The sequence below is a fragment of the Lissotriton vulgaris genome, chromosome 3_1, assembly GCF_964263255.1.
Source record: "Lissotriton vulgaris chromosome 3_1, aLisVul1.2, whole genome shotgun sequence".
Classification (NCBI taxonomy): Eukaryota; Metazoa; Chordata; class Amphibia; order Caudata; family Salamandridae; genus Lissotriton; species Lissotriton vulgaris.
The window spans coordinates 1,746,881,563-1,746,905,243 of NC_141689.1; the positions used below are offsets into that span (position 1 = coordinate 1,746,881,563).

Here is a 23,681-nt window from a genome sequence, read left to right on the forward strand (position 1 = left end):
TTCTGAATCCAAGCAGTAGTGCTTGGTGAACGTATGTGGTGTCTTCCATGTCGCCGCTCTGCAAATGTCGACAATGGGCACCCCAGAAAAGAGCGCCATGGAAGTGGAAACCGCTCTAGTGGAATAAGCCGGAACTTTGGCGGCCAGCGGATGTCCCGCCTGTTGGTGGCAGAAGGCGATGGCCACAGAGATCCACCTTGAAATGCTCTGCTTTGTCAATGGTAGGCCCTTCCTGGGCCTGCTGAAGGCAATAAATAATTGGTTGGACTTGCAAAATTGTTCCGTTCTATGAAAGTAGAATTTCAGACATCTTTTCAGATCTAAGGAATGTAGAGATCTCTCCGCTGTTGAAGATGGATTAGGGAAGAAACATCTCAGGACAATAGGTTCGTTTAGATGAAAAGCAGACGGAACCTTTGGTATGAATTTGGGGTTAGTCCATAGAATGACTCTGTCCTGTTTAAACTGAAGGAACGGGTCCTGAATACAGAAAGCCTGCAGCTCACTCACCCTCCTTACTGACGTGAGAGCCAGCAAGAGAGCTGTTTTCCGTGACAAGTATTTGAGATCTGCTTTATGCATTGGCTCAAAGGGGTGTTTCATCAACTGCGCCAGGACAATATTGAGCTGCCATGTAGGTGGTAAAGGTCTCACCAGAGGATAAGTCCTGAATAAGCCTTTCAGAAACTGCTTGACCAGTCTATTGGACCATAGGGTAACACCAGACAAAGAGTGTCTGAACCGAGATATGGCTGCCAGGTGGACTTTGATTGAGGCATGAGCCAATCCAGAGTTGGCCAGGTGAAGCAGGTAGGGCATAAGTTGTGCCGGAGATGACGAGAAAGCGTGCAGTTTGTTAGCTTTACACCATAAACAGAATCTCTTCCACTTAAGAGAATATGTCTTATTGGTACTGTCAGCCCGGGCCCGGGCTAAGACAACCCTGCAGTCCTGCGTGATATCTAGGTCCTGGAATTCTCTGAACTCAGGAGCCAAGCCGATAATCTGAGAGATGTCAGATCTGGATGCTGGACTTGCCCCTGGTTCATAGTGAGGAGATGCGGGTAAGGCCTGAAAGGAATCGGAGGCTCCAGCGATAGAAGGTGGAGTTCTGTAAATCAGTGTTGGCGTGGCCACGCGGGGGCGACCAGGATCAGTGTGCAATGCTCTGCTTTCAGTTTCCGAGGGACCCTGGGGATCAGGGGAAATGGAAGAAAAGTGTAAGCAAAGACGTTGCACCATGCGATCGAAAATGCATCCCCTAGAGATCCTTTCTGGGGAAGCCAGCTTGTATAATGTTGGCATTTTGCGTTGATCTCCGTCGCAAATAGATCCAGGTGAGGTCTGCCCCATGGGGAGAATACTGCGCCGAGAGCATGTTGGTCGAGCTCCCACTCGTGGCAAATGGAGCGTTGCCTGCTTAGTGAGTCCGCCAGGGTGTTGACTGCTCCTGGGACGTACTCCGCCCTCAGCGAAATGTTGTGTTGGAGTAGCCACTTCCAAATTCGCTGCGATTCTTGAGACGTCATGGATCGAGTTCTCCCTTGCTTGTTTAAATAACGCATTGTGGTGGTGTTGTCAGTCCTCACAAGCACTGGGGAGTTCCTGATTCTGGGCAGGAAAGCTCGAAGAGCCAGGTATACTTCCCTCAACTCTAACAGGTTGATGTGGAGCAGTTTTTCTGCTGGCGACCACTGACCGTGTATCTGAAGTTCCTGCAGGAACGCACCCCATCCTTCCAATGATGCATCTGTTGTTATCACGTGTGGGGAGATTGGAAGCAGGAATGGAAGGCCCTGGTTCAGGTTTTTTGTTTGAAGCCACCAGTGCAAGGCCTTCACCATGAACGGAGTGATCCTGATTAGATCGTCGAAAGATCCCGTACACTGGATCCACTGAGATAACGCCTCCTGTAAGGGACGCATACGGAGGCGGCAGTGTGGTATTAGGAGGATGTTGGAGGACATCATTCCTAGCAGTGACTTGAAAAGTCGTACCTTGGTCTTTTTGACCTGAATGTGGGCTGCCAGCGACCTCAGTTTGCCCTGACGCTCCTGTGATGGAAAGGCCTTCTCCTGATGTGTGTCTAGAATTGCTCCCAGGAAAGTGAGGCGTTGAGAGGGCTGCAGTACTGACTTTTCCTGGTTGAGTGTAAGTCCTAGACTCTCGAAGAGCCGAAGACAGGCGTTGGAAGATCTGTTCACGCCTTCTAGAGTGGGAGACTTGATGAACCAGTCGTCCAAGTAGGGGAATACCTGGTGATGGTGCTGGCGAAGGTAAGCTGCCACTGGAGATAGGCATTTTGTAAAAATGCGTGGCGCCGACTTCAGGCCGAATGGCAACACTCTGAACTGGTAATGTCCGCCCGCCACAGTGAACCTTAGGTATTGGCGGTGACTTTTGTGGATGAGTATGTGAAAATAGGCGTCCTGGAGGTCTAAGGACACCATGAAATCCTTGGAATTGAGTAGCTGTAACACCTCCTGAATGGATACCATACGGAACGATTGTTTTTTTAAGTATCTGTTGAGGTTCCTTAGATCCAGTATAGGTCTCCATTATCACGAAGAACCGTGAATAGAATCCTTTCCCCTATGACCTCTGGAACTCTTTCTACGGCTCTTTCCTGAAGCATTAGTGAGAGTTCCGGTTGAAGGAGATGAAAATTCTTGTGTGACATGGGGGGTTCGAAGGAGGAGTGTCCACGAACTCCAGAGTATGCCCGAACCGAACCAGCTGGAGAACCCAACGATCAGTCGTTATTCTTTGCCAATTGTGGAGGAAGTTGGAAATTTTCCCTCCAACTACGTAACGTGGGGAAGAAGTGGAGGCCTGTTGGAGAAAGAAGTCATTGCCTTCTGGCGGAATCTTTCTTTCCTCCTCTGCCTCGAAAGGAAGACTTATTGTACGAAGACTGGCCTTGTTGCTGCCTCTGTTGGTATTGAGGCTTGTATTGCTGGGACGAGCCGTAGGAGGATTTGTATCCCTGATAGCCACCTCTTGTCTGCTGGCCTCTTCCTCTGGAGCCCCGAAAGGAAGTATTCTTGTACTGGAGGGTACTCGGGATTTTGCGGTCTCAGTATCCTTCTTGATACCCTGCAGCATCTCATCAATATGCTTCCCAAAGAGAAGCTCTCCGTCGAACAGCATGTTCAGTACCTTTGCTTGGACTTCCGGCCGGAAAGATGTAGCTTTCAGCCAGCCTTGGCGTCTAAGGACCGCTGCCCCCGCCAGCTGGCGAAATCCTGTAGAGGCGATATCCATCGCCACGCCAATAATCTCCGAGGCGGACCGCTCTCCCTCGAGGAGGATCTTCTTTACCTCTTCTTTCTGCTCCTCTGGCAGTGTGCCTAGGTATGGGGCAACATCTGGCGATTGTAACGCCCCAAGAGCGCAAGCGAGTTTGCCGCCCTGACATTAATGGCAGACATCGACAAGAACCTCTTCCCGATGTTATCCAGTTAACGGCCCTCCTTATCCGGAGGCGCAGTCAGTGCAGCAGCTGGGTTGTTGAATTTCCGCTGCGCGGCCTGTGTAATCACGGAGTCCGGTTTAGTATGGCCTGTAAGGCATGCCGGAGCCGTGTCCGGGGCCTTATACTTCTTATCAAGCCTGGTCGGCACTGGAAGTAGAGATGAGGGATTTTGCATTATCTTTACCCCCTGGTCCCAGATGTGTTCAATTATAGGGATTGACCGAACGGTCTTCTTGAATGGCTCCTTAAAGTCATATAGGAAGGAGTCCTGAGGTTGCGTGGTCATCTCTATTTTGAACCTTGCTGCTGCTCGCTCTATAACATTATAAACCCCCCGCCCCAATATCTTCTGGAGGTGAATCCGCCTGTGCCTGGTCTGGGGATGCCGGATGTGAAATGATATAGTCATTCCACTCATCATCCTGGATTTCTCCCTCTTCCTGTTGACCTTCGTCTTCTTCCACTGCTTCCTCTTTATCCGAAGATTGTTGAGGAGGCAAAGATACAGGATCCGGAATAATGACCAGCGAAGGTGGTCTAGGGTGAGGTGGAGGAGCTGGTGTCACAAGTTGTGGTGGCACTACTGAAGGTGGCGGAGTAGGCGGAAACCGCTGTTTGTAGTCCGCTATGAGTAATTGGAGGTCCGTGACTATTGAGGCCGGGAGGCACACCATAGGTTGTGAAGGAGGAGGAGATGGATATTCCTCCTGGTATGTGACTTCTGCCTGACCCATATCTTCGTAATCCGAACTCTCATGGAGCTTGACATTTAGCTGTGATGGACTTGTTTGTTTCGACTACGTCGACGAAGAAGCTGTCGTCGACGCTCTTTTGACAGGAATAATAGATGTTAGAGACCTACCTGACGACGACGATGTTGAGGTAGATGTCGTCAAGGTGGTGAAGGCCGATACTGTCGACGTAGAGATGGTTACTGTCGACGCTGTTACAGGCATGGCAGAAGACACCAGCACAGGCTTCTTGAAGGTGGCTTCCTGAAGAGGAGTCTTAACTGCCATGGCTTTTGGATGAGCCTCTGAAGACTTTGGCGTCTTCTTTTGAGGTGGCATATTAGACGGACCTGGAGATGTCTGTCTTGGCCTTTTGGAAGAGGAGTGTGAGCTCCTGAAGGAACACTCGCTCTCACCTGAAGAGACTGTTTGATCCTTGTCCTTCAGTCTCTGAAGCCACAGAAGCAGGCGTCCCTCTATCTTTTAGAGTCTTGACAGAGAAAGTGGGGCAGACCTTACAATCCTTGGCAGAATGGTCAGGGTAGAGACAGTAGAGGCAGTCTTCATGTTTGTCATCTACATGCAGTCTCAGCTTACTACACGAGGCACAAGGTCTAAAGAGCCCTTTTGTAGGAGTGGTAGACATAGTAGACTCTAGTACTCCTCCACAAGAGTAAATATGAAGAGAAAATTATGGAATAAATCCAGAAATACCAGAAACCTGAGCACAGCTCAGTGGAGACTCCCTTAGCATGACGTGCAGTAGAAAATCTGAGGGACTAGGGCTCCTTCCAGGAAGGTTCTAGAGGGTGGTAGTAGCTGATTGGCTCCTGGCCAAAGTTTGGTCCTTTTTTTTTTACAAAAGGACTCAGATATGTTACTAATGTGAGGCCTCCGGCCTATTAGTGTATATATGTCATTATGACATTACTTTTTTTATATACCGGGGACCCCCACCCCGACGACGGGGAATGATTCAGGCATGTGAATCTATGAAAGATACCCATAATACTGGATAAGTGGCAGCGTCAGCACTTACCATTTCAGGCTGGAATGTTTGCCCGCCCAAGGAAAGCTTACAAGGCAGGGATAGACATGCTGGGAGAAGTGTCTAGTGAGAAGTACAGGCACATTAACAAAAAGGTTTTTTGGCAACGGCGATTCTGCTGGCCATGGATAGGGGCAGTTTAGTCCATGCGGGCACTCTATCTTCAAGCCATGAGTACCCTGCTATATTGTTCAAGGCTAATGTAATTGAGCTCTGCTTATCCAGATGCTGAGGCACTTAACAGCAGTATCAGACCATTACAGCTGGTAGTCAAGAGTAAGTGTTTGTTGCTTCTGTAAGGAGGAAGGGGACTGATTTAGGCCAATTGATAGTGACGCCAGTGATACATCCAAATTTGATAAACTCCCTGAGTATTGGCAAGGTTTCAGCCGTCAAGTCCCTAATATAGAGCATGACTTAGTCCACGTACATGGAGACTATGAAGACGCCTAGTTGGGTAAATTAGACTTTTCTTATAGTGGTGTTGCCATAATCTGCCACCAGTGTTTCCATAGATATCGCAAATAGAGGCAAACGCAGACAGCCCTTAGAGGTGCCCCTGGCAAGAAGGAATGGAGAGGTCACTGCACCATTTATCCTTAAGCGGGCCGAGGGCTGCGCATAAAGAATCTTAATCCAATTAATGAATTAGGGACTGATGCAGAGTCTCTTCAGCAGAAAAAATAAGTTGCTTCCATTAGAGGTAATTAAACGCGTTAGTGACGTAGAGGAAGATGGCAGCGGACTAGGTAATGTATCAGCGCAAATAGGGAGCGCTGTGGAGCATCCCAGTATAAAGCCAGATTGGTCCGATCTAACGATGTTAGGTGATAATGGGAGTAACCTATTAGAATTCAGTTTGACCAGGATTTTATAAATACATTTAATAATATTTCTATAGGAGTCGCAGCTGCTGAGGGGCTTGTCAGGTTTCAAGATAACTACCAGGGCTTCTCGCTGGGATGTCAGAAGCGTACCTGCCTCGCGGGCCCCTTTATACATGGTGAGCACCAGCATATGCGAGTATTTTTTTGTAAAATAATGGTCAGACCAACTGAGCCTGGTGCTTTGTATCACCTCTCTGCCTTCACCCGTGAAGGGGTCCTCAAGATGCTGCCTGTGTGGGTCTTCTAGCCAAGGAAGCTTTATGGAGTAAAAGTACTCTAGTATGTATTCTGTATCGGAGTGTGAAGCAGTACGGTGCAAGCCAGTGTAATAATTCAAGAATGTCCAGTATTCTGCCGCCGATATAACAATGAATTTGCGCCTCACTACCAGCTTTAATGCTTCCCATACTAACAATAAGGGAGTGTACTCCACGCCATTGGTGCAGAGATAATCCGAAAGCACCATGCGCACTAGTGACATCGTTGTCAGAGACTGCAGCAACATGTCGTTTAGGTGCGGGCTGGAAGATGGCAGCCAGTCCATCCGTCCGTCCGTCCTGCCACAGCAATCTGGGACCCCCACCCCACTGCCAGAGGGGGCCCTTCCTCCCCAATGCCTCTGTCTCAGCTCTTGCCATTCTGTGGGATGACCCAGGGCGTTTCGCACCCCAAGGACCTGGCCTTACCAGCACCAGGGGTCCATTTGAGTCCCATAGCAGAGCCAGACTCTGAACACACCCTTTGGAGACAAAGTGCAGGCAACATAACCCTGAGGAGGGCCGCTCAGGGCAGAGCAGCTACAATCCAGGCGCCAAGTACTTGGTAGAGACCACTGCCGTTAGTTGTCTTGATAAGCCCTAAAGCCTGGCAGGGCAGTCTCCTTCAGTCGGGCCATATCCTCTCCGCATTTGACTGTTCCACTTGGTGCTCTCTCCCTTTTCCAGGTCAGGCACCACAGATGTTCAAGCGATGTGAGGGGCCAAGTCCCACCCCAAATTGTCCCACGGGGCATCCTTCCGGTTAGCCTATGTGTAGGAGCTGCTCGCCGCTGCCTCCGGCTGCACTGCTAGCACATGCGCCTAGTTGAGCACTGGGCCACCTCTCCTCTACCGCCTAGCACTAGACGGGGAAACTCCCGACCTGAGGTCTGTGCTCGATCCGGGTTGCTTGTGGGCACGCCAGGAATGGGGGGCGTCACAGTCTCACAGTTCTCACCCCCCCGCACTGTACCTGTGCTGCGGCCTACCTTCGTCACGTGCACAGCTGAGGGCCTCTCCACCTCCTCTTCTCCACCACAGTCTCTCCCGAGGCCAGTCTGACCATGCAGCCGCTGCAGGGCCCTGAAGGCTGTCCCCAACGTCAAACACGGCAGCAGCCAGTCCTCTTCAGGGCAGTGCCTCAAAGGCTACGCTACCGGCCTACCCCAGCCGCAGAAATCACCGTCAATTGGGTTGGTTGGGGACGGACGACTACTCCCTTCACACCCGGAACTGTTCTTTCGTGTCGGGACATTAGCCGGTCGGCGCAGCCCCCTCAGCCGGCCAGGCTACACGCTCAGCAGTGCCACTCGCCAGTCCAGCAGCTTCAGTGCTCTCTCGCTCATGGTTGCCGACGGTCCCTCCTGCCGCCAACCAACCACGCCGCCTGAAGGCCTAAACCCTGGTTCCCACTGCCAGGCTACCTTGGCTGCTGGTCGGCTCTCACTGTCAAGGAGGGGTGGGACAGACAGAACCTGCTCTCTGTTTGTTTTGTAAAGCGCATTGGCTACCCAAAGGCTTTCCCGCGCTGGTGAGTACTGTGCTGAAAGTACGGCTTCTGGTACATTAACAGGGAAACAGCCACGTCTTAAGTTTCCTCCTGAAGGAAAGTTCAACCATGCCAAAAAGGGGAACTTTCCTACACCTGGTAACTAATCAGTAGTCTATCCTGGTCTTGTGTTCATGGAAGATACAGGTGCCCTCTCGGTCGTCCAGGTATCTTAATCTGCAGACAATTGGGAGGTCATTGTCAGACACGATAGTTCTAAGCTGAAGTGCAGCAAGTGGGTGCAGTATTCAACCCAAGCCAGATTCATCAAGTATCCGATCTAGCACAACATTAATATCCCCAACGAAGAATATGGTCCTGGGACAAAGGTTGAATATATGCCCCCAGGCCTACAAGAAGAACTGCAGGTCACCATTATTGGGCCTAAAAGTGGTGGGAATAGTAACTTTATGACTGTAAAGCAGCTCTTTAACTATAGCACAAGTTACTACTTGTGTAACGATATATCTGTAAGAGACATTAGTTAGTGATAGATTCCTTACCTTAGAATATCCCCGGGCGTCAGACTGGATCCGGAAATTTTTGCGTAGCAATACCCCTGCGCGCTGGTAGGCGTCGTCTGCGGCTCCGCGTCCGTCGTCGGCGTCGTGAGCGCCGGGATGACGTCGTCGGAGTATATAGACGGCGCCCATGCGCGCTGACGTCAGTTCTGATAACACAGCTTTTCCGCGCCAGATACGCAGAGCCATGATAGAACTAACACTGGTGCCATGAAACTAGGGCCCTGAAAGGGGATGACCTTAACCCTAAATATCGGTTCGCAGAACGGGGAGGATGGGAGGGCGGTAAGGAATCTATCACTAACTAATGTCTCTTACAGATATATCGTTACACAAGTAGTAACTTGTGCATCTGAAAGAGACACGTTAGTGATAGATTCCTTACCTTAGAATAGATACCCCAGCAATACCAACCCCGGTGGTGGGTCTGCGAACCAATATCACACCAGAAAGTCCTGGAGGACGGAACGGCCAAAGAAGCCATCCCTCCGGACTTGACTGTCCAGGCAGTAGTGTCTTGCGAACGTGTGCAGCGAGGCCCACGTGGCTGCCTGACAGATGTCCTGCAGGGGGACACCGCGGCCCAGGGCAGTTGTCGTTGCCGTGGCCCGAGTGGAGTGAGCCCGCAATCCAGCCGGGGGCTCCTTCCTCGCCATGGAGTAGCATGCTTGGATGCACAAGATGATCCACCTGGAGATGGTCCTCTTGTGTACAGCCTCTCCCTTCTTCGCGCCCACGTAACCAACGAAGAGTTGGTCATCCACCCGGAATTGGCGAGTGCGGTCTAGGTAGTAGGAGAGCGCACGTTTTGGATCCAGACGGTGGAGCCTCTCCTCCTCTTTCGAGGGATGCGGAGGCGGAAAGAAGGTGGGCAAGGTGATGGACTGCCCGATGTGGAAGGCCGTGACAACCTTGGGCAGAAAGGAAGGTCGTGTACGCAACACCACCTTATCAGGATGAACAGACAGGAAAGGTGGAGAAGAAGAAAGAGCCTGGAGCTCACTCACCCTCCTGGCAGAGGTGATGGCAACCAGGAAGGCCGTCTTTAGAGTAAGGAGACGAAGAGGGCAGTTATGAAGTGGCTCAAAGGGAGCACACATCAGATAGGTGAGAACAAGATTCAAGTCCCACTGGGGCATCACGAAGGGAACAGGAGGGAAAATGTGCGTGATGCCCTTCAGAAATCTACTCACAATAGGGGACTTGAATAAAGAAGGCTGATCTGGTAGCCTCAAGAAGGCTGAAAGGGCAGAAAGGTACCCTTTAAGAGTGCCCAGAGCAGAGCCCTGCTGGGCAAGGGAAAGAAGAAAGAGCAGCACTTCCGAAAGGGGTGCAGAGAGGGGATCCACAGCCTTTGCTGCGCACCATGCCACAAATCTATTCCACCGGCAGGCGTATACCGACTTCGTGGAGGGACGCCTGGCTGCCAGAATGATGTCACAGACTTCGGGAGGCAAGTCAAATGGCCTCAACTGCCGCCGCTCAATCTCCAAGCTTGTAGGTGGAGACTGGACAGGTTCGGGTGCAGGACCGTCCCCTGCTGCTGCGACAGAAGGTCCTCTCGAAGAGGCAGACGAATCGGGGGATCGACTGACATGCGGAGTAGCTCGGGATACCAGTATCTTCGTGCCCAGTCCGGAGCCACAAGGACGACCTGGGCCCGGTCGCGCCTGATCTTCTTCAGCACTCTGTGCAGAAGTGGTATAGGCGGAAAGGCGTACAACAGACCGCAGCTCCACTCGCGACGAAAAGCGTCTCCGAGCGAGTGCCGCCTTGGAAACTCCAACGCGCAGAACTGCTGACATTGCGCGTTCTCTTCTGTGGCGAATAGATCTAACCAAGGCTCTCCCCACTGTAGAAAGAGACCTTGCGCCACGTCCGAGTTCAGACGCCATTCGTGATCCATCATGCACCGGCGGCTGAGTTCGTCCGCCCTGGCATTCAGAGAGCCTGCCAGGTGTTGAACCACCAGGGTCACGCCCTGATGTTCCAGCCACTGCCAGAGGCGCAGAGCCTCCTGGCAAAGGGTCCACGACCCCACACCGCCCTGTTTGTTGCAGTACCACATGGCGGTGGTGTTGTCGGTGAACACTTGCACCACGCTCCCCCTGACAGAGGGGAGGAATGCCTTCAGTGCAAGACGAATCGCCCGCAGCTCCAGAAGGTTGATGTGGAGCCGGGACTCCGCCGGAGACCAGAGGCCTCTGATCTCCGCCTCTCCCATGTGGCCTCCCCAGCCCTGGAGGGACGCGTCCGTCACAACTACGTGCTCCGGCTGGGGTAGAGAGAGGGGTCTGCCACTGACCCAGTCGCGGTCCGTGAGCCACCACTGCAGTTGCTTCGCAGTGCCCTCCGAGATCAGGACATGATCGGACAGGTTGCCCTGATGCTGGGCCCACTGAAACTTCAGGTCCCACTGCAGAGCCCGCATCCGCCACCTGGCGTGACGCACCAGAAGGATGCAGGAGGCCATCAGTCCCAGAAGCCGCAGCGTCAACCTGACCGAGACCCGGGATAACGGTCTGAAGACAGGAATCAGAGCCTGAATATCCCGAACCCGCTGCTCGGGTGGGTAAACCCGAAACTGCGCCGAGTCGAGAACCGCTCCGATGAAAAGGAGCTTCTGAGAGGGACACAGGTGTGACTTCGGCACATTGATGGAGAACCCCAGCAAGTGCAGGAGGTCGGCCGTAGTCTGGAGGTGGGTGACGACTGTCTGGGGCGAGCCCGCCTTCAACAACCAGTCGTCGAGGTAGGGGAAGACTGACACCCCTTGCCTGCGCAGATGGGCTGCGACCACCGCCATCACCTTCGTGAACACCCGTGGGGCGCTGGTAAGGCCGAAGGGGAGCACGGTAAACTGAAAGTGCTCTAGGCCTACCGTTAACCGCAGGTAACGCCGGTGGGCCGGCAGGACGGGGATGTGGAAATAGGCGTCCTGCAAGTCCAACGCTACCATCCAGTCTCCTGGGTCCAGGGCAGCCAGGACCTGAGCCAAAGTGAGCATCTTGAACTTCTCCGTCCGGAGGAAGCCGTTGACGTTCCGCAGATCCAAGATAGGGCGTAGGCCCCCTTTGCCCTTCTTGGGTACCAGAAAGTAGTGGGAGTAACAGCCACGTCCTACTTCTGGCCCAGGAACGCGCTCGATGGCCCTCTTGGCCAAGAGGGCCGAAACTTCCTCTTGCAGAAGTTGCAAGTGATCCCCCGACACACGGTGGTATTGAGGTGGCATGGATGGAGGGGAAGACTCGAAGGGGAGGGAGAAACCCCTTCGGACAATTTGCAGCACCCACCTGTCCGAAGTGACTGTATGCCAGTGGGAGAGGCGATGGCGAACCCTGCCTCCCACAGGCGTCACATGGGCCTGAAAACTCGGACTAGGAAGGTTTTGAGGCAGGGGCTGCTGAGGGAGGTGTGGACTGGCCTCGCCGCTGACCCCGACCACCGCCGCGGCGGTTCCCACGTCCGCCACCGCGCTGCTGGATATTTTGCGGCGTGTGGCTGGCGGTCCGTGGTGGGGCGCCCCTTCCGTGGCCACGAAAGGAGCGAAAGGCACCCGATTGCTGGCGTGGGGCCGTAAGGCCCAAGGACTTGGCCGTGGCTCTGGAGTCCTTGAAACGTTCCAGCGCATGGTCTGCCTTGTCGCCGAAGAGGCGACGGCCATCAAACGGCATGTCCAGGAGGGTGGCCTGGACATCGGCCGAGAAGTTGGCGGACCTCAACCAGGCGTGGCGTCGAACCGCCACCGTCGTTGCCATCGCCCTGCCCAGTGAGTCCGTGGTATCCAGCCCACACCGGATAGAAAAACGTGCCGCATCTCGGCCGTCCGCAAGGGTTTGGCTGAGTTTAGCCCTGACCTCCTCAGGGCATTGTGGCAGCACCTCCGCAACCGTGTCCCACAGAGTGTGGGTGTAGCGGCCCAAGAGACAGTTGGTGTTCACTGACCGTAGCCCTAGGCTCACAGACGAGAAGACCTTCTTCCCGAACTGCTCATATCTCTTGGATTCCCTGTCGGGCGGGGCCGACGGGAATGCGGTCTGGGAGTTGGAGGCCTGGATGACCAGACTCTCGGGGGTGGGGTGGGTGGACAAAAAGCAAGGGTCGCCCGGTGCCGGGCGGTAGCGTCTGGCCACGTTCCTGTCCACAGGGGGGCCTGTGGCGGGCTTGGACCAAGTGCCCAGAAGAACGTCACACAAGGCCTCGTTGAACGGCAGGAGGGGCTCCGCGGAGCCGGACTGCTGTTTGAGGACCTCAGTGAGGAGATTAGTCCTCACGGCCGCGACGGGGAGCTGAAGGTTTAAGGCCTTAGCTGCCTTCGTCAACACTACACTGTAAGCAGAACCCGCCTCCGAAGCCACAGTCGGGGGCGACGTAAATCCAGTGTCTGGCGAGGTGTCAATACCACTGGCCTCCCCAAGCTCATATGTCCAGTCCTGATACGACTGGCAATCACGTGCCAGAGGGTCCTCGGACCCCTCCCATTGCTCCTCGTCACCTGGCTCCTGGAGACCAGGATTAACAGCCAGGGCCTCCTCGTGGAGATAGAACTCTCCTAAGGCCGACGGAATCGGCGCCCAGCGGCGCCCCTCCGACTCCTGAGTAGGACCGTAGGAAGCATTGGGGTCGGCAACCACATCGGCTGCCGGGGACGACACCTGAAGGGACGGCGCCGGCGAGGTCGTAAGGTCGACCGGCGAGGTCCCGGATCCGGAGCCGGATCCAGCGAGGTCGCGCGGCGCCGGGACCGAAGTCGCCAGCGGCGCCGGGGCCGAAGCGCCCGACGTAGTCGGGGCCGAAGCGCCCGACCCGGAAGGACCTCCAGACGGAGCCGATCGGCCCGAAGGCGCCACGGGAACCGACTGAGGAGGGAGGGCCCTCATGGCCATGAGGTACCTCTCGACCTCCTCCTGCGACGCGCCGTGCCCAGGGACCCGAAGGTGTGGGGCAGGCGGCGACGCTTGCGACTCCCGCGGAGCCGCGTGGGCGGTGTCGCCCGAGTCCCCGGTCGCATCGTGCGAGCGACGGGGCGGGTCGGAGGACCGATGGTGTCGCTCCGACCTCTCATGCCTCTTACCTGAGGACTTGGAACCAGACGATCGGTGTCCACTCCCGGAACGTCGATGACTCCGACCTCGCGACCTGTCCCTCGACCTCCCGTGGGACCGGGACCGGGACCTGGAGCGGCGCGGGGCCGACTGCCTCAGCTCGAGACGCTTGCGGGACCGCTCCCGCCTAGCCTTCGACGTCAGGGCCCGGCAGTCGGAGCAGGTTCGATCGTCGTGGTCGAGGCCTAAGCACTTCAGGCACCGGCGATGGGGGTCCGTGACCGACATGAGTCGGCCGCACTTCGAGCAAGGCTTGAACCCGGGCATCCCTGGCACCGATAGTCGAGAATCGACTAAATAGAGGATCAAAAAGATCAAAAAAGTTTTCAGTCAAAAAGTGACTGGGGGTAGAGCTTCTTCCGGATCTGCGCTAGCTGGCGCGGAAAAAAGAAGAACTGACGTCAGCGCGCATGGGCGCCGTCTATATACTCCGACGACGTCATCCCGGCGCTCACGACGCCGACGACGGACGCGGAGCCGCAGACGACGCCTACCAGCGCGCAGGGGTATTGCTACGCAAAAATTTCCGGATCCAGTCTGACGCCTGGGGATATTCTAAGGTAAGGAATCTATCACTAACGTGTCTCTTTCAGATACATACCTACCCTCCCTGTACCAAATAGCGGCTAGCATGCGCCAAGGTTTGCCTTAGTGTATCACAACACCTCTGGCACAGTGAGTTTGTAACGTGGGCTTCTGCTATCCAGCTAGCCCCAATCCTAGTTTGTGTGTCAGGTGCCAAGTGCACTTCCTGAAGCAATCTTATATCTACATGATACCTAGAGGAAGACATGTCTAGCGCTACGTGGATTGTTCAAGCTGCGGATGTTCAACGTCATCAGTTTAACAGAGTGCATTTGAAAGGAATAATGGCATGAGACCAGGGGACCTTGAAGAGAGCAAACTTCAGCAGTTCCTGGCACAGGAGTCTTCAAAGTGGGAGGTGGGCCCCCTTGGGGGCCTTAACTGGCCCCAGGAAAGGGGCAGGGGGGGGGGGGGGCGTTTGGGTGCGCCAGGCTCTGGTTAAAAGAGCCATCAGGCTGACAACACTGCTTTGTTTTAATCTGGAAAAAATGAGCAGTAGTAAGCCTCTCTGTAATGGGCCATTTTTAACATTGTATATTATTTATATCTGGCTGGGAGTATGTGTCAATGTGAAGGGATTCTAAATATTCTTCAAACCTTCCCGCCCCAATTTCTGATTATCACACTGTGAATACTTTTACACCATCATGTATTTGATTGTATTTTTAACAGGGGCAACAGAACTTTACTGCAATGTTTTAACAAGTTTAGACATATTTAAACATCACCAATTTAATAAAATTGTGAAAACAGGGGCGGCAAAGATTTATTTTTTACACTGAGAGGGCGCGGCATTAACAAGTTTGACGACCACTGCTCAGGTGTGTGCAAAAGCATCTCGCATGGCACATATTCAATAGGTGTGGCTCAGTAGTAATGTTGTGGCATAGGAGTCCAGGTTGAAGTAGCAACTAGGCCCCCCTCCCACCCACACCATCATGCAAACTTGTAGAAGAGCTTGTACTCACCTTCCCAACCACAACAGCAAAAGCAACAAACATAACGGCAGCAAGGCCATGGTCAAACAAACCAATAACCAGTCATCGGTATGCATTCCTGATGTGGCCAGAGAGGCAGGAGGACATGCCATCTCACCAAAAGAAGCCAAGGTATAATGGTCTCAAAATGCTTTGCCGTGTATAACAGAGCATTTTTAAGGCCAACCTTACGTAGAAGCAGTTTGCCTGGAAGAAACTTCCACAGCACAGCTTGAACAGCTAGAGTTAAGTTGGGGTAAGTGGTTAGGCAGCAGGTGCAGTACAGTGTAGCTGTATAGTTTATCACTTTAGCGGTCTAACCCCAGAGGGGTATGAGAGCTCAGGAAGCGGTCTGCGGGCTTCACAGTAAACATGGACGTGAGCACCACCCAAACAGGGAACGGAACATCCTCCATGTAGTCTTCAATTCTGTTCATGGCTGTACACTCAGGGAGGCACATTATTGCGTCGAGAGCGTGCCTCCAAATCCTCATTCTTGGGCTTTGACTACAAGACCTTTCTCCATGTGTAGCAGGTGCTCGTTCTGAGATGTTGCCCCATCTTCAGCTTTTGATACTCCATGTTCTAATTGGCTACGGTGGCCGTCAGGATTGTCAAATCTTTCTTTCATGTGGTCAAGCCTCATAGTTAGAGAGTGAGTTTTGGATTCAATTGTGCCAAGGCTGAGCTTCACATCCACTATTGGGATTGTAATGCAGTCAATCGGGGGTGGGCGGAGGGAAGGGGGAGATAAGCTGGCAATGCCTAACCGGCTCCCACACACTCCCAAAAGGTTGGGATGATACATATAAGGGCCCCAGGGGCAGGTTTCACGGGTTTCTAGTGAACCAAGGTCAGGGAACACTAGCAACCAACCCCCCCCCCCCCCCCCCCCCCCCCCCCCCCCCCCCCCCTTATCCTCTGCCCTCAATACTTTAAACATGATAAATTACTATCCATTCTCGAACAAAGGATGGAGCTATCAGGGCCTGTACTGCAATTGTTTACACTATTCCTACAAAATAGAACCCAAAGAGTCAAGGTAAATCGATCCCTCTCTCAGCACATCAGCTGTCAATATCAGAATATCTCTGGTGTCTGCCCTTTCACCCAATCTCTTCAATGTATTCTTGGAACCACTTGCAAATGCTCTGAACACTGCAAACATTCTTTATAACATGTACGCAGATGACACAACTATCAGAAATGTCCGCCCCTGAAGACTTAATTTCCCTCAAATCTACTTTATTAAACACGCAAAATTGGCTCACTAACCAACTTAAGCTCTACACGGCCATAACGGAATTCCTCCTCATCGATTCCCCCAACCACACTCCCAAGATCGACGTCTGGAGGAAGCATCTAAAACCCTTCAACTATACACCTTACATTATGGAGTCCGCTAAATCTCTTGGAGTCACTCTAGACAAACACCTGAAAATGCAGAATCATATCAGCAATGCCACCTAGGGAGCTTATCACCAAAAGAGTATACTAAGGAAACTCAAACCCTTCCTACCACACGACAACTAAGATGGCGGTCCAAGCTCAGGTATTGCCTAGACTACAGTACGGAAGCCCCACTCTTTGTAGTCTTTCTAAATACAATACGGCCTCCCTAAAGGCCTCCCTTAATGCTGCAGCCAGACTGATAACCGGTACAAAAAGAAATTATTGCATATCTCCAGCTGTGAAATCTCTAAAATGACTTCCGTACAAAGAAAGAATTCAGCTAAAGATTGCTCGCATGACCCAAAATGATAAGAACCTCATATCTGGCACAAAATCTTGAGTTACCAGGGGGATGCAGACCCTCACAAAATGCAAATTCATTACTACTGAAACAACATATATATTTTTTTTTGAAAGAGGAACGAGCTACAGAGACTGGTAAGGCATCGACCGAAGATATGGAACTCTCTGCCACTGGATGTCTGTCGAATCGCATCTACCTCTTCATTCAAAAATGAAGTGAAAACAATACTAATGAACAAGTTTCTGCACTTAGATACATTATGTTTTATTGTTTATATATCTGCCTATTATTCAGACACCAGCTTTACCATGCTACTCCCAAATATGTAAGAAGTGTCTGTTCCTACTACTGTATCCTACATACCCTATAACGTGAAGCACTCCGATACCCTCTAGGGGGTCTTATTCGCGCTATACAAAACTCTATAAATAAATAAAATAGGGGCCGATAGTTTATGAGTTTATTCTACATCTATATATTGAGTCTCGTAAACTCAAGAATCAAATGTCCAAGTGGCAGGGGGCTTCATTTATGCCCCAAGCTCTCGGGTGTTAGTACACTAGCAGCACTACCATAATCAAGGCATCGGTGATCCAGGTCCCGCCTCAGGCGTGTGTCCAATAGCTGGATAGCCTAGGGAGGAGCCAGAGCTTTGTCCTTTCCCAGAGGAGTAAGATTATCCATCTTGGTGCCCTTCCCAACTGCTCCAGCAGCCCAAGAGGGTGGGGTGGGGGGGGGGAGAAATTAAATGCAGAGCCGAGAGATCTCCATGAGCGCAGCAAGACAGGGCAGCGACGTATCAAAAGACCTCCGCCTTTATGGCAGTAAACACCACAGCTCGCCGCCCTAGAGGTCAGAACTTCACCTTCAGATTTCTCAGCACAACAAACTCTGGCAGGCTCCACGCCTCCGACAATGTCAGGAGCACAGACACCAGTCCTCTAGCTGCTTTACACAGCCACCCCAGTCTCCTAAAGTGCCCTCAACGGCTTTACCGATGGACAGCGCTCACGCAGCCACAGAGTCCATGGGTCATCAACAATAGCCACCGGTGCAGGAGCACACAGGCTTGCATACCAAGGGACAATAGGCTGCAGTCGAGACATGGCCTCAAGGTTGACAAAGATAGCAGCATCAGGTTGCGAATGGCCTCACCAGTATCTTGGCCCCATAATCAAATATGCCCCAGCATGGGGGTGCAGAACTGGGCAGTTAAAGGCAAAATTTCTGTCCTGACCGACTGCTGACTTGGCCAGGAGAGCCTCACCGAAAGGTGGCCATCTTGCGACCCAGCTCTCTAGCTTCTCCTCGGAGCCATTAGAACCTTAGACAAACAGGGCGCTTTCAAATCAATACAAAATAGGCTTGTCAGGCAGTTTTTTCCTCCTAATTTATTTAGCGTGCAAGGCAACCGCTGGCCCTTCAGATGCTGCAATGTAGTTTTAAGAAAGAAGTTCTACTATTAAACAATCGAACATTCCGAAAATTTTGCTTTGAACAGGGTTTTGATGATTCTATTTCACACTCCCCTGATGCTAGATGTGAGTGTTCTGGGGTCACCGCAAGTAGCAAAGAATTATTATAACATTTATGACCATCAGTGCAGATCCTACGATTGGGAACACATTTTTATTATGCAATGAAACAGTACTCATTTTATCAACATCACAAGGATGAAAAGGCTGAATGAATCCACCAGGATTTGAACAGGTGACTGTGGAGTCAAACAGACCCATGCAGTGGCATTAGTCTGCTAAACAACCAGACCTAATAGAATTATTATTTTTAGCCCTTTATCAGTAATTCTGAACTTACCTGAGAAGCCCAGCCCACATTTTCCACAAAAACCGACTTAAGAACTTGACCTGGATCTGGAGTGCATGTGTTTTTGGGAGTGGATGAAGTGCTGCTTTTTGCTGCCACAGATGAACATACAGATCCTTCATACGAAATCATCTATAACGAGAGAAAAGCTGGTAAAAAGATGCTAATATTCACCCCTGTGAGTATAAGACGTCAATTCATCAAAATGCCTGGGGTAGCGGAAATGAGTCCTGACACACTGACCCCCCCCCCATACATCACAGGAAGTGACCTCACAAACTTTGACGTTTACATCATAGGAAGCTATGTCACATGAACCTTGGTCCTGTTAACATTCCAGAAGAGATATTTTTAAAGATATAAAAGTTAGGCAAAGTTGAAACATTTTACAGTAGTTAAAACTGTTAAAATTCCACCCATATTTTAATTACAGTGCAGTAATAGTAAACCAGTGGTGCAACCAAACTAGGCCAAAGGTAAAGCGATCAAACACTAGGGGCAACAATGAGGCCTGGTGCCATTACATTCCCAGGTATAGCCTTAAATGCCCCAGAAACAACATCTATATGCTCCGTCACAACCATCATATGGCTAGGTATAGCAACACAAGAGCAGAGTCATTGTTTAGAGACTGACCTGGATGGTGCTGTGCCTCAGTCGGAATTTCTCTCTTGGAACCAGTATGTGCACATGCTTCGAAATTAGTCTGTGTCCCACCCTTAACAATTGAGTGTGTTCTGGAAATTGTGTTGTTCTAGCAAATCAGAGGAGTTGGAAAGGCGGAGACTAGGAATGCAACTTGTGACTTCATGTTCTACACAGTTCCTCCACAGCATTTTCAGTGTTAATCTTATGAACTTCTGTTTCCACGCCAGAAGGGATCACACATTTGTATCAGTATCTTTCAGCCCTAACCATCAAACTCAAATAGTTATACAGACAAAGCAGCTAAATAGACTAAGACTGGACACGCTGTTTTGGCCGTACCTGACTCTCGTTGTTCTGACCTGCACTGCATTGCGCCGAAAGGGGAAGGCTCCCCTCAACAAACCTATCTTTGGGCTGTAGAGACCCCCCACAGTCTCCCTCCCGCCGTCCTGCTGTTTCCCTACACCTGACAGCGGGGCCGCCGAGTGGAGCGAGGCGAGGGGCTGCCTACAACCCCCGGCAGCCCTCGAGGTCTCCAGCCACACCCCCAGCACGCCGCGCCAGGAGGCGCATAAAGGGCGTCACTGCTACATGGAGCAGTGACACGCTGTTTTGGCCGTACCTGACTCTAGCTGTTCTGACCTGCACTGCATTGCGCCGAAAGGGGAAGGCTCCCCTCAACAAACCTATCTTTGGGCTGTAGAGACCCCCCCACCGTCCCCCTCCCGCCGTCCTGCTGTTTCCCTACACCTGACAGCGGGGCCGCCGAGTGAGGCGAGGGGCTGCCTACAACTCCCGGCAGCCCTCGAGGTCTCCAGCCACACCCCCAGCACGCCGCGCTAGGAGGCGCATAAAGGGCGTCACTGCTACATGGAGCAGTGACACGCTGTTTTGGCCGTACCTGACTCTCGCTGTTCTGACCTGCACTGCATTGCGCCGAAAGGGGAAGGCTCCCCTCAACAAACCTATCTTTGGGCTGTAGAGACCCCCCACCGTCTCCCTCCCGCCGTCCTGCTGTTTCCCTACACCTGACAGCGGGGCCGCCGAGTGGAGCGAGGCGAGGGGCTGCCTACAATTCCCGGCAGCCCTCGAGGTCTCCAGCCACACCCCCAGCACGCCGCGCCAGGAGGCGCATAAAGAGCGTCACTGTTCCCTCTCGCGGGACGCTGGGCGAAGCCTGGGCCAAGGGTGGGCCCGTCCTAGCCCGTCACAGACCGGAGGAGACTGGGCTGGGTCCACCCCCCTAACATCTGCTATCAGGTAAAACAAATCCACAACCTACACGCGCTTTTTGGGGAGGAACTGCTTAGCACTCACCTCTCCTCATTAAGAGCAATCCATCATCTATCACTTACCTGGTCAAACCAAACATAATGTCTACAAGAGGCTCCAGGAGTAAAACATTGAAAAATATGACGACTTCTACAGGCCCCATAGATCAATTCATCACCAAGGTGAACCAAACAATAGATCACACTGTTATGCTGATCGACAGACGTGTTTCTTACGAACTTGAGCAAGCAAGACGCTCATCAATGGGTCTGTTGGCACAAGCACGAACACCAAGTACACAATCTCATAATAATATCACTACATTAGATTCACAAGTTGATATTCAAGTAATTCCAAATACTGTTGATTTGTCGGTATCCTTACAAATGTCTGACTCACAACTGTCCCAGGGCCTTGAACAAACCCCTGATATTTTTGCAAGTCCGCAGTTACCTCAAAACGATCCCATACAGAGCGAAACTAGAGGGATAAGGGAAGGAGCAATCCCGAAACATCCAACGTGCAAAGAAACTCAACCAGGAAACCACGCAAAAACAGATGCTGTGACCTCTGAATCTAATCTACCATCCAATCTCTGTGACACAAATAAATTCCAGAGTTCAAACAATATCACCACCACAGCAGTGACAGTACATAACAGTAACATCAATACAAACGTACTTACAATAGAAGATCACAATAATGGAACCAATCCTAATCAAACTCATCATAAAAAAACAGCACCACCGCGAGTCAGAAACTTGAACAACGATAAGACTCTATCCTCTCTAACAAAAGAAATAGCGGAAATAGTAAAATATCAGCTACAACCTATCCAAAAAAGCTTAGAGCTGATAGAAAAACAAGTAGCGATATTAATCGCCCTTTCAAAAAAACCCACAATTCCAAGACTTTTAGATCCATCAACATCGGCAGGGCCTAAAGCCCCAACTGGAAACCCTAGTTCTGCTAATAATTCAAAACAATTAGACAACAACTCAATCACAGCAAACACTCTAAATACAAAAACAGGTAAATCAGAGAAAAATTCCAAAAATTACACCTCTTCAATTAAAACTGAGCCTCTTCAAGAACCCCCTAAAACAGCACCAGGCAGACAAAACCAACCATCAGTAAGTGCTCCCTCAGCTAAAGCCCCCCCCCCCAGTAATTGCGTCTCCCAGACCATCTGCATCTTCAGCCTCTCAGCCCGACCGCACACAAAGGCACTTTAACAAACCAGAACGACCAAAAAAAGATGGACCAAGTCAGCTAACCTCCCCACGGAGGCTGCCCCCTTTGTAGTCATTCTAACAGGGGTCCCAGAACTAAGCAACGATACAGACGAACCAACCTGGTCTCTGTTAAACAAAACCCGGTACTGGCTGAACATCAACAGACCTAATCATCCCAATAATATAACCAGAATCACCACAGTTAGAAGGGTTTCATGGATAGGTCATCAACCAAAAACGATCCCTGGCGACTGCATTATAGTCAACCTTGAAAATCCCCGTGCCGTGGACTACATATGCTCCTGGGATTCATTGGAAGGTAGTGGCGGAATTAAAACCAAACGCTTATCTTTCTTCTACCCTCGACAAGGTCATCATGCCGAGGACTCTAACTGGCCATCAAATTGGTCCTGGAATCACTACGAGCAAAGTAGCAGGAATCAGGGCGACTGGGGCTTTGGAAACAACCAAGGGAGCAGATTCCAAGGAGATTGGGGGTATGACCATAAAGATCGAGATGAATGGAACACCTACGACAGGAGGGCTCACCAAATACAACAGAGGGAACCATGGGCCGGAATACCAACCTTTAACACCTATAGTTGTCTAGAGATGGTCGACTGACCATCACCACGGATTAATGATAAGACTTTGTCGGAAAACAGTCTTCCACCAAACAACGTAGCAAGTCTCCCCTCAAGCAACTCACCTAATAAAGAACACCCCATGCTAAAGACTAGGACAAACGAACTAACTACGATGCAAAAACCCCAAATCAAGGTAAACATGGCACATGATTTACAATGCCTTTCCAAGGTGTATACGCGACCCTCATCAACAATACAAGCACCCCAAAAGATGCAGGCAACTGTCCTAAATACGACATTCGATCTGCAATCCATCCAACACGAAGAAACTACGGCTCAGAATTTGACATCTACTGCAACCCCAGAGAACCCCGACAAGAGGGTGCTCTTCTGGAATGTTGCTGGACTAGCGACCAAACATGCTGAAAAAAGCTTCCTTGACCTGATTAAATCAAATGATGTAATCTGTCTTCAGGAGACATGGCTTAACAATCCAATCCATTTATTGGGATATAAAACATTCTTCTCTCAAGCAATAAGATCAAACTCAGGGAGAAGCAAAGGAGGATTAACAGTATACGTTTCTAACCTCTGGCCACGTCTTGAAACAACTCTCACAGTACTTCATCAGAACTTTCAAATCATCAACCTTCAAGGAATCAATCGTGAGGTCTATACCATCATAAACTTTTACAATAATATGAATACGACGGAGTTGACCAACACCCTAAATGAAATTCTGAACCAGACCAACGATCTCAAAATAAAGCATGCCAAGGTATCTCATACAATAATCTGGGGAGGAGATTTTAACCTTCACATATGCAATGAAAACAACACCTTCATTTGTGGGACCCCAGACGAACAAGGACACTGCCTCACCCACTTCTCCCATACCACCGAAGGTAACAATATGCAGGCCATCATGGCCGAACTAGATATAGGGTTTGCCAACCTGTTAAAAACTCCTATAACTCAATTCACTCCCACTTTTCATGGAAGAGGTCTCGAAACTTTAATTGACTATATATTAATATCTACCAACAAAGCCACACGTATCAAGACCTTCAAGGTGCTCAATAACGTACTCCGTGACCATTTTCCATTAAGATTGACCTATCAAGAACTGATACACCGAACGAAAAAAGACAAGGTCAATTTCGGTTTGCTCAATCAGGAAGTTCTAACATTGGATAGACTAAATGGATATACCCTCAAATGGAG

General features: G+C 51.2%; 1 protein-coding gene across 2 annotated transcripts in view; it reads right to left on the reverse strand.

The window, feature by feature from the left end:
• The window catches only part of PLK4 (polo like kinase 4), a 217,631-nt gene that overhangs the window by 24,591 nt on the left and 169,359 nt on the right, over positions 1-23,681 (reverse strand). For both annotated transcript variants that reach the window (XM_086962183.1, XM_086962182.1), the window contains exon 14: positions 18,707-18,847. In XM_086962183.1, the coding sequence (XP_086818309.1) occupies positions 18,707-18,847 (141 nt within the window). The remainder of the gene's footprint in view (positions 1-18,706; positions 18,848-23,681) is intronic.